The 12,318-nt window shown below is 43.6% G+C and overlaps 1 protein-coding gene across 1 annotated transcript in view; it reads left to right on the plus strand.

Annotated features, from left to right (window-relative positions):
• The window catches only part of LOC106574043 (multiple PDZ domain protein), a 129,343-nt gene that overhangs the window by 36,660 nt on the left and 80,365 nt on the right, over nucleotides 1-12,318 (plus strand). Inside the window, exon 3 of the mRNA XM_014149565.2 lies at nucleotides 3,893-3,984. Within this exon, the coding sequence (XP_014005040.2) occupies nucleotides 3,893-3,984 (92 nt within the window). The remainder of the gene's footprint in view (nucleotides 1-3,892; nucleotides 3,985-12,318) is intronic.

The following is a 12,318-nucleotide window of genomic DNA, read 5'->3' on the forward strand; positions in this document are numbered from 1 at the left end:
CCCTATCCCAGTCTGCTGTCCCCACTTGCTTCAAGATGTCCACCATTGTGCCTGTACCCAAGAGAGCAAAGGTAACTAAACTAAATGACTATAGCCCCGTAGCACTCACTTCTGTAATCATGAAGTGCTTTGAGAGGCTAGTTAAGGACCATATCACCTCTACCTTACCTGACCCTCTAGACCCACTTCAATTCGCATATCGTCCCAACAGATCCACGGACGATGCAATAGCCATTGCACTGCACACTGCCCTATCCCACCTGGACAAGAGGAATACCTATGTAAGAATTCTGTTCATTGACTTTAGCTCAGCCTTCAACACATACCCTCCAAGCTCATCATTAAGCTCGAGGCCCTGGGTCTGAACCCCCCCTGTGCAACTGGGTCCTGGACTTCCCGACGGGCCACCCCCCAGGTGTTGAAGGTAGGGAACAACCCCTCCACTTTGCTGATCCTCAACACAGGGGCCCCACAAGGGTGCGTACTCAGCCCCCTCCTGTACTCCCTGTTCACCCATGACTGCGTGGTCGCACACGTCTCTAACTCAATCATCAAGTTTCAGACGACACAACCATAGTAGGCCTGATAACCAACAATGACGAGACAGCCTACAGGGAGGAGGTGAGAGCCCTGGCGGAGTGGTGCCAGGAAAATAACCTCTCCCTCAACGTCAACAAAACGAAGGAGCTGATCGTGGACGTGGAAAAATTAGAGGGAGCACGCCCCTATCCACATTGATGAAACCGCAGTGGAGAAGGTGGAAAGCTTAAAGTTCCTCGGCGTACACATCCCTGACTATCTGAAATGGTCCACCCACACAGTGTGGTGGAGAAGGCTCAACAGCACTCGATGTCACAGAAAGGCCAAAAAGATCATCAAGGACAACAACCACCCGAGCCACGGCCTGTTCAGCCCACTATCATCCAGAAGACGAGGTCAGTACAGATGCATCAAAGCTGGGCCCGAGAGCCTGAAAAACAGATTCCATCTTAAGGCCATCAGACTGTTAAATAGCCATCACTAGCCGGCTACCACCCGTTTACTCAACCCTGCACCTGTAACGCCCTGGCCATAGAGAGGGGTTTTTTGTTCTTTATTTTGGTTAGGCCAGGGTGTTACATTGGGTGGCCGTTCTATGTTCCTTTTTCTATGTTTTTGTATTTCTTTGTTTTGGGCCGAGCAGGGTTCCTAATCAGAGGCAGCTGTCTATCGTTGTCTCTGATTAGGAATCATACTTAGGCAGCCTGTTTTCCTTTGGGGTTTTGTGGGTAGTTGTTTTCTGTCTTGTGTGTGTTCACCTGGCAGAACTGTTGGCTTTCGTTTTCCCTGTTTGTTTTTGAACTGTCTCATTAAAAATCATTATGACCACTTACCACGCTGCATCTTGGTCCCCTCTTCCAGACGATCGTTACAGCACCTTAGAGGCTGCTGCCCTATATACATAGACATGGAATCACTTGTTAATAATGTTTACATACTGCTTTACTCATTTCATATATATATATATATACTATATTCTATTCTACTGTATTTTAGTCAATGCCACTCCGACATTGCTCGTCCTAATATTTATATATTTCTTAATTCCATTATTTTACTTTTAGATTTGTGTGTATTGTTGTGAATTGTTAGATACTACTGCCCTGTTGGAGCTAGGAACACAAGCATTTCGCTACACCCACAATAACATCTGCAAAATATGTGTATGTGACCAATAAAATTTGATTTGATGAATGTGCAGTTAGGGACCGTCTGTAGAGGTGGTGTTGCTGTCTTTATCAGCATCATAAAAGCTGATTAGTATTTCAACCACATAAAGTATGCATACAAGCCAAACTGAAATCTTATCAAAAACATGTTTAATTTCCTTAAAACTGGTCAAACTGATTTTCTGCATGGAAAATTGTTCCTGTTTTTTTTGTTATTGCATTTTCTCCCCGGTCCCTAAGCATCTTTGCTGCCCAAGAGAAGCAGAGATGAAAGAGGAAAGAGAAGACAAACTTTACCGATATCAACTAGGTTGAAGCATTCATTCTATTGATTTATTACATTATTCTGGTGAGCTAGGGTTTATTTCATCTTCTATGACAGAACAGAAGCTGCATGTATCTAATTATAGTCAAGTTGACTAACAAATAGCCTATCAAAATGTTGGAAATTATATGCAGAAACATAGGCCTATCTAAAAAGGCCTGTAAAAAAAAGTTCAGCCATCTTTGACTGTACAGTGCATTTTCTATATTTGCGGGTCAGGTGCCGGCCTCAGATTTTCACTTTATCCCATATAGTCGGGCAGTCCCAACTCCCAACACAACACTGTCACTGTTGATGCCAGGGCTCCTCTCAGGCCACACAATTCATCACAACACAACAGCTGTGTGTGTGTGTGCACGCGTCTGAGTGTGTGTGTCTGCCTCTGAGGAATGACGGGGGAATAGCTGTCGCTAAGGCCACAGGGGCTAACCTAAAACACTTTTCTCTATCCTCTTTCCATTCTCTGTCTATTGATGTTCACTTCTCTTTTCTGTATCTCCTCTTTTCTGTCTTCCTTAGGGAGGTTCAGCTTCTGAAAAGACTGCCTAGGCAGCGAGTAGCAATGCAATATAGATGTGATTGATTATTATGATTTGATTAGAGTAGTTGCTTGGTTTGAGCACTGCTACTGAATGCAATGAATTATATATGTGTCTACATAGAGCTGTGGTGTTTTGATGTGTTCGTCGTAGATTATCTTCCACAACATTGATAGTAACATCGAAGAGCCTGAATTGGAACTGACAGTTGACCCTTTGTTGTGTCTGTTGTCTTCCTTTTTGTGCCAATTCATTCATTCATTCCATCATATCGCTTTCTCCTCCCTCCCTCTGTTAACCCTGTTGTTTATTCTCTCCATTCCTCCCACCCTCTCTGTCATGCCAGCTTTACTCATTACAACAAAGTCACTGCTGCTATGAAAAATGTATGTGGCTCGCCACAAGCAGCGGGAGAGGAGGGAGGCAGACCCGACACACTGCAATACACACACAGTCACAGGCTGATGCATGCGGACACACATTCACACACACAGTCACACGGACACACACACATGTGCACACACACACACACAAAGTCACACGGACACACACACACACATGTGCGCACACACACACACACACAGTCACAGGGACACACACACATGCACACACGTACACACACAGTCACAGGGACATGCACACACGTGCACACACACACAAACACTACCTAAAACATTTTAAGCCATCATTGGGCTTTATGTAGCAATTATTTATGTTGATATGGCCATGTGAATCCTGTCCAATAGGACCCGATGGAGCTAGTCAGTTTTATTTAGACTTTTACTAAAGGTTGAACGGTATCATCATAAAAGCATTTAGTTAAAATGGGTTACCTATCTCTCTGCAGTGTGTGTGTGTGTGTATGTGCGCACGTAATCACTGTTGTTAACACTGGTGTCCAACTTGAGCGGAGGCATCATCCTGTCATTTTCATCGCCAACAATAAGATGACTGTGTGTGGTGTGTGTGTGGTGTGTGTGTGTGTTTGGTGCACGCTTGCTTACAGGGTGTATTTGTGTTTGCATGCGTGTGTTCATGTGTGTGTTCATGCCTGTGTTCATGTTTATGTTGCTGTTTCTTTGTTAGAGAGATAAAGAAATGAAACCCATCCCTTCTTCTTCCGGTATATGATATGGGTTGTGTTTATTTGGCATCAAACGGAAGAAAACTGACCGAAGCGGGATGGACTACATGAACTTGTCCATTAACATTAAGAAATTGTATTTATTACCGTAACGCTTTTGTTGTTGCTACGGTGTGCCCTAATGAATACTCTCTATTGTAGTTTAATGCTCTCTCATTCTCTCCTGCCCCATCAGATCAACAACCAGGTCCTGTATGGCCGCAGCCACCTGAATGCCTCGGCCATCATCAAGAGCGCCTCGTCCAAGGTCAAGATCACCCTGATCAGGTAAGGCTAGCCCTTGGGACCAGAGGCGTCAATGCCTATCCTACTGAGGGGACCTCTGCCCCCCTTAGTTTCAAACCGTTTAAGCTTGAAGGTGCTCTAAGTCCCGCCTGCATTGCTGTTTCAGAAACACCTTAGCAGTGTTGTAGTACTGGAGACCGCTCTCAAGACCACATTTTGAGTGTTTCGGTCTTGTCTCTGTGTTGAATACATTTGGACTCGGTCTTGACTCGGTCTTGGACACTGAGGACTTATTTCTTCCTGATACCAGCTGAATAAAAAACTCATTATCAGCTTCCATTCAATAAGCGCATAAAACCGCTTCGCCAGGCCAAATACACTATATGAACAAAAGTATGTGGACACCTGCTCGTCAAACATCTCATTCCAAAATCATGGGCTTTCTGCTATAACAGCCTTGACTCTTCTGGGAAGGCTTTCCACTAGATGTTGGAACATTGCTGCAGGGACTGGCTTCCATTCAGCCACAAGAGTATTAGTGAGGTCGGGCACTGATGTTGGGAGATTATGCCTGGCTCACAGTCGGTGTTCAAATGTATTCCAAAGGTGTTCAATGTGGTTGAGGTCATGGCTCTGTGCAGGCCAGTAAAGTTCTTCCACACCGATCTTGACAAACCATTTCTGTATGCACCTTGCTTTGTGCATGCTTAAACAGGAAAGGCCCTTCCCCAAACTGTTGCCACAAAGTTGAAAGCACAGAATTGTCTAGAATGTCATTGTAAGCTGTAACGTTAAGATTTCCCTTCATTGGACCTAAGTGGCCTAGCCCAAACCATGAAAAATAGCCCCAGACCATTATTCCTCCTCCACCAAACTTTACAGTTGGCACTATGCATTCGGGCAGGTAGCATTCTCCTGGCATCCGCCAAACCCAGATTAGTCCGTCAGACTGCCAGACGGTGAAGCGTGATTCATCACTCCAGAGAACGCGTTTCCACTGCTCCAGAGTCCAATGGCGGCGAGCTTTACACCACTCCAACTGACGCTTGGCATTGTGCATGGTGATCTTAGGCTTGTGTGCGACTGCTCGGCCATGGAAAGCCATTTCATGAAGCTCCCCTCGAACAATTATTGTGCTGACGTTGCTTCCAGAGGCAGTTTGGAACTTGGTAGTGAGTGTCGCAACCAAGGACAGAAGATTTTTACGCGCTACGCACTTCAGCACTCGGCGGTCCCGTTCTGTGAGCTTGTGTGGCCTACCACTTCACGGCTGAGCAGCTGTTGCTCCTAGACTTTTCTATTTCACAATAATAGCACTTACATTTGACCGTGGCAGCTCCAGCAGAGCAGAAATTTGACGAACTGACTTGTTGGAAAGGTGGCATCCTATGGCGGTGCCACGTTGAAATTCACGAAGCTCTTCAGTAAGCCCATTCTACTACCAATGTTTGTCTATGGAGATTGCATGCCGTGTGATCGATTTTATAGACCTGTCAGCAACGGGCGTGGCTGAAATAGCCGAATCCACTAATCCACTTACATACTTTTGTATATATAGTGTACTTTATGTGTATATGCACTCCTTTCTTGAACAGTACTACCTGAACAGACTGTATGTCTATAATAGACATGTTTGTATATATAGTGTACTTTGTGTATATACACTCCTTTCTTGAACAGTACTATCTTAACAGACTGTATGTCTATAATAGACATGTTTGTATATATAGTGTACTTTATGTGTATATACACTCCTGTATATATATATATATATATATATCTGTATATAGACTGTATATCTACAATAGACATGTGGAGAACCTACTGGACCTGATGCTGAACGGACAGTATCAGTAACAACGGTAATAGCAGCTCACTCATGTACAGTAGGAGAGTGCACTTTCTGTAAAACACAAAGGACCAGTAGTGGAGTGGATTGTAGTGTAGAGGAGTGTAGTGTAGTGGAGTGTAGTGTAATGGAGTGTAGAGTAGTAGTGTAGAGTAGTAGTGTAGTGGAGTGGAGTAGAGTAGAGGAGTGGAGAGGAGTGGAGTAGAGTGGAGTTTAATGGAGTGGAGTGGAGTTTAATGGAGTGGAGTGGAGTTTAATGGAGTGGAGTGGAGTTTAATGGAGTGGAGTGGAGTGGAGTGGAGTGGAGAGGAGTGGAGTGGAATTGAATGGAGTGGAGATGAGTGGAGTGTAAAGTAGTGGAGAGGAGTGGAGTGTAAAGGAGTGGAGTTGAGTGTAGAGTGGAGTGGAGTGGAGGTATACGACTTGTCAATTATGTAGTACAATAGTGAAATCATGCACAAAGTAGCCTACACAATCGCAAAGCATGTTGAACTACATTCATATGCGCGGCGTACACATAGCCTAGTTTCAGCAGGAATATCATCTGCAGGCAGCAAGAGCATGCAGCTCTCAGCTGGTTTTGGCATGGAGCAGCTCACAGCTGTAGCTGGTAGGGTAGGAAAGACATTTTAACTTATGATATCTACCAGTAAATGCTAACTAAGGCAACAATGGCTATGCAAACCAGGTGTTGAGAAAGTATGGTCGGAAGTCTTGTTTAGTAGGCTATTTATGATGCGCGATTCAGTCATCATGCACTGTTTGCATCAGGGGCATAGGCATGAATGGGCCTGGGTGGTCAGCTTTGCACACTCTTGGCATTGTCTTGATGACAGCTTTGCACACACTTGGCATTCTCTCAACCAGCTTTACCTGGAATGATTTTCCAATAGGCTTGAAGGAGTTCCCACGTATGCTGAGCACTCGCAATTGGGTTGAGGTTATGTGATTGTGCAGGCCAGGTCATCTGATTCAGCACTCCATAACTCTCCTTCTTGGTCAAATAGCCCTTACACAGCCTGGAGGTGTGTTGGGTCATTGTCCTGTTGAAATACAAATGATAGTCCCACTAAGCGCAAAACAGATGGGATGGCGTATCGTTGCAGAATGCTGTGGTAGCCATGCTGGTTAAGTGTGCCTTGAATTCTAAGTAAATCACATACCCGTGTCACCAGTAAAGCCCCCCACACCATCAAACCTCCTCCATGCTTCACGGTGGGAACCACACATGCAGAGATCATCCATTTACCTACTCTGCATCTAACAAAGATGCAGCGGTTGGATCCAAAAATCTCAAATTTAGCCCAAGCAAGTATCTTCTTAGTGTTTTTTTTGCAGTAAAGGCCTGATTCATGCAGTATCCTCTGAACAGTTGATGTTGAGATGTGTCTGTTACTTGAACTCTGTGAAGCATTTATTTTGGCTGCAATTTCTGAGGCTGGTAACTCTAATGAACTTCTCCTCTCATCAGAGGTATCTCTGGGTCTTCCTTTCTTGTGGCGGTCTTCATGAGAGACAGTTTCATCATAGCGCTTGATGGTTTTTGCGACTGCACTTGAAGAAACTTTCAACGTTTTTGACATTTTCTGGATTGACTGACCTTCATGTCTTAAATGTCATAAAGTAACGATGGACTGTCATTTCTCTTTGCTTATTTGAGCTGTTCTTGCCATAATATGGACTTGGTCTTTTACCAAATAGGGCTATCTTCTATATACCACCCTACCTTGTCACAACACAACTGATTGTCTCAAACGCATTAAGAAGGAAAGAAATTCCACAAATTAACTTTTATCTTCTTAGGGCTAGGCCCATTTTTCTCCATTTCCACCTGAATGATGTGCCCAAAGTAAACTGCCTGTAGCTCAGGCCCTGAAACCAGGATATTCATATAATTGGTACCATTGGAAAGAAAACACTTTGTAGAAATGTTTAAATAATGTAGGAGAATATAACACAATAGATATGGTAGGAGAAATCCAAAGAAAAACCAACCATATTTTTTTTTTTTTTGAGAGACCATCCTCTTAGAAATGCAAGAGAAAGCTCATATTGTAAAATATGCCATTCCTATGGCTTCCACAAGTTGTCAGCAGTCTATGTTGAAGGTTTCAGGCTTGTAACTTCAAAAACAAATAAGAAATAACAGTTTTTGTTTGAGGACACAGTGTTGGAAATCCATGTCTTTGCGCGCCATGATGAAGTTGCGCACCTGCTAAAATCGGTTTCCTATTGAACATACTTCTTTCCGAAATAAATATTATAGTTTGATTACATTTTAGGGTGTCTGAGGAACAAATAGAAACGTATTTTGACTTGTTGAAAAAAAGTTTAGGGGTAGATTTTTGGATTCCTTTCTCTGCATGTTGAACGAGTGGATGGCTCAAATCGATGGCGCCAACTAAACTGACTTTTTGGGATATAAAAAATTATTTTATCTAACAAAACGACACTACATGTTATAGCTGGGACCCTTTGGATGACAAATCAGAGGAAGATTTTCAAAAAGTAAGTGAATATTTAATCTTTATATGTGAATATATGAAACCTGTGCCGGTGGAAAAATATTTTAATGTGGGGTGCCGTCCTCAAACAATCGTCATGGCATGTTTTCACTATAATAGCTACTGTAAATCGGACAGTGCAGTTATATTAACAATAATTGAAGCTTTCAGCCAATATAAGACACTTATATGTACCTAAATGTTTAAAATCCATAATAACTATTAGAATTTATTTGAATTATGCGCCCTCCAGTTTCACCGATCCTTTTAACAAGGAACACATGTTAATTTAAATGCATTCCAGGTGACTACCTCATGAAGCTGGTTGAGAAAATGCCAAGAGTGTGCAAAGCTGTCATCAAGGCAAAGGGTGGCTACTTTGAAGAATCTCAAAGTATCTTAATTCCATGTGATTTTTCTTAGTTTAACTAGGTGTGTCCAAATTTTGGACTGGTACTGTATTCATAGTACTACATTGTTCATGTTCTTTTTGGCATAACAGGCTAAGCATCATCACTGACATAACTCCATTGAACTAAAGAGGTCATTTCAACAAAGTAATAAAGTGGTCATAGCAACAAAAGACAACAGTATCATTCCATTTTTTTTTTACTGTTTGCCTCTCAAGAATTCCAGCACAGGTTTCCTCCAACGTGGATGACTGAGTTCATATTGTGACTCGGTGCCTTGACAAGATGGCCTGTGAGGCAGTTATAGAACATTGGGAATCACTCCCACGTACCATTATACACTACAGAAGTGCCTGTATGTTGACTTCTCATGTTAATGTAATGAAGTGGAAGAATATGTATGTGCGTAGTCAGCCTACATATTGCACCTACCATCCTTTTGTTTGTGCTCCCTTTGAACATTGAGCAAAGATGGGTTATTTTGTTACCTTCCTTTCTCAGTGTACCAGCAGTCATGTACTGAGGTGAACAGTAGAGAGTAGAGCAGTACTAGAGAAAGATTGTACCTGCTTCCATTTCTTTATTTCTTCCCTACTCAGTGGTGCCAAATACCCCGGCTCTCTGTAGAAAAAAGGTATTTTACCCTTGGAGAGGATTTTTAGAACCAAAAGTAACTTTTCAAGGCTGTCCGCTCCTATTTTCTCCCTCAGCCAACGTTGACAGAAGGCGTATGTAACATTCTGACACAAGCATTAGGCAGGCGGCACCATCACTCTCTGTCGTCTACACACTATTACACAGCAACATCTAATGAAACAACGACAACCTTGGTGTAATTTGGGGTGGAGAGGGAAAGAGGAAGAGGAGGTAGTGAGAAGGGCAGGAGAGGGGAAGGAAAGAGCAAGGGGGGGAAAGGATGAGGGAGGGAGAAAGAATGAGGGAAGGAGAGAGGCAGAAGAGGATGGAGAGAGGACTGAAAGAGGGAGGTAGGGAGAGTAGGAGAGAGGAAGGAAAGAGCGAGTGAGAGGATGGTAAGGATGAGGGAGGCAGAGAGAAGGAGGAAAGGGGGAGAAGATGAGGGAAGCGGAGAGAAGCGGGGAAGGAGAGAGGGAGAAGAGGAGGGAGAGAGAGAACTGAAAGAGGGAGAGTGACATTGTGACCACCTCTGCTTGAGTCCTGAGAGAGAGAGAGAGAGAGAGAGAGAGAGGCCTGTATAGTCTCATTAACTGGGCTTTGATATCAGTCCACTCAAACACCAGCTATGAAGCCTGCTACTGACTTACTAAGTCCCAATGGCAATTTATTTCCTGTACAGTGTATTACTTTTGACCAGGGCCCAGTGGGGAATAGGGTGCCATTTGAGGAGCAGAAAGTGACAGTCACTTGCTCCGGCTTATTACTCATTCTTTCTTGCTCTAACTTTCTCTCTACGTCTATATACCTCTTTATACCTCTCTACGTCTATATACCTCTTTATACCTCTCTATCTCTATATACCTCTCTACCTCTATATACCTCTCTATCTCTATACACCTATATATACCTCTCTACCTCTATATACCTCTACATACCTCTCTACCTCGCCTTCTCTCTACCGCTATATACCTCTTTATACCTCTCTACGTCTATATACCTCTTTATACCTCTCTATCTCTATATACCTCTCTACCTCTATATACCTCTCTATCTCTATATACCTCTCTACCTTATATATCACTCTATCTCTATATGCCTCTCTATCTCTATATACCTCTCTACCTCTATATACCTCTCTAACTCTATATACCTCTACATACCTCTCTACCTTGCCTTCTCTCTACCGCTATATACCTCTATATACCTCTCTATCTCTATATGCCTCTCTATCTCTATATACCTCTCTACCTCTATATACCTCTCTACCTCTATATACCTCTCTACCTTATATATCACTCTATCTCTATATGCCTCTCTATCTCTATATACCTCTCTACCTCTATATACCTCTCTACCTCTATATACCTCTATATACCTCTATATACCGCTCTATCTATCTCTATATACCTCTATATACCTCTCTACCTCTATATCTCTATATACCTCTCTACCTCTATATACCTCTATCTCTATATACCTCTCTAGCCTCTATATACCTTTATATCTCTATATACCTCTCCTTCTCTCTACCTGTATATACCTCTATATACCTCTCTCTCTCTCTTTCTCTCTACCTCTATATACCTCTCTCTCTCTTTCTCTCTACCTCTCTCTACCTCTCTACCTCTATATACCTCTATATACCTCTCTACGTCTACATACCTCTCTATCTCTCCTTCTCTCTACTTCTATATACCTCTCTACCTCTATATACACTGCTCAAAAAAATAAAGGGAACACTACAATAACACATCCTAGATCTGAATGAATGAAATAATCTTATTAAATAATTTTTTCTTTACATTTACATTTACATTTAAGTCATTTAGCAGACGCTCTTATCCAGAGCGACTTACAAATTGGTGCATTCACCTTATAATATCCAGTGGAACAACCACTTTACAATAGTGCATCTAAATCTTTTAAGGGGGGGTTAGAAGGATTACATTATCCTATCCCAGGTATTCCTTAAAGAGGTGGTTGAATGTGCTGACAACAAAATCACACAAAAATAATCAATGGAAATCCAATTTATCAACCCATGGAGATCTGGATTTGGAGTCACACTCAAAATTGAAGTGGAAAACCACACTACAGGCTGATCCAACTTTGATGTAATGTCCTTAAAACAAGTAAAAATGAGGCTCAGTAGTGTGTGTGGCCTCCATGTGCCTGTATGACCTCCCTACAACGCCTGGGAATGCTCCTGATGAGGTGGCGGATGGTCTCCTGAGGGATCTCCTCCCAGACCTGGACTAAAGCATCCGCCAACTCCTGGACAGTCTGTGGTGCAACGTGGCGTTGGTAGATGGAGCGAGACATGATGTCCCAGATGTGCTCAATTGGATTCAGGTCTGGAGAACGGGCAGGCCAGTCCATAGCATCAATGCCTTCCTCTTGCAGGAACTGCTGACACACTCCAGCCACATGAGGTCTAGCATTGTCTTGCATTAGGAGGAACCCAGGGCCAACCGCACCAGCATATGGTCTCACAAGGGGTCTGAGGATCTCATCTCGGTACCTAATGGCAGTCAGGCTACCTCTGGCCACCCCACACCATGACTGACCCACCGCCAAACCGGTCATGCTGGAGGATGTTGCAGGCAGCAGAACGTTCTCCACGGCGTCTCCAGACTCTGTCACGTCTGTCACATGTGCTCAGTGTGAACCTGCTTTCATCTGTGAAGAGCACAGGGCGCCAGTGGCGAATTTGCCAATCTTGGTGTTCTCTGGCAAATGCCAAACGTCCTGCACTGTGTTTGGCTGTAAGCACAACCCCCACCTGTGGACGTCGGGCCCTCATACCACCCTCATGGAGTCTGTTTCTGACCATTTGAGCAGACACATGCACATTTGTGGCCTGCTGGAGGTCATTTTGCAGGGCTCTGGCAGTGCTCCTCCTGCTCCTCCTTGCACAAAGGCGGAGGTAGCGGTCCTGCTGCTGGGTTGTTGCCCTCCTACGGCCTCCTCCACGTCT

This window comes from Salmo salar, chromosome ssa16 (assembly GCF_905237065.1).
Source record: "Salmo salar chromosome ssa16, Ssal_v3.1, whole genome shotgun sequence".
NCBI lineage: Eukaryota > Metazoa > Chordata > Actinopteri > Salmoniformes > Salmonidae > Salmo > Salmo salar.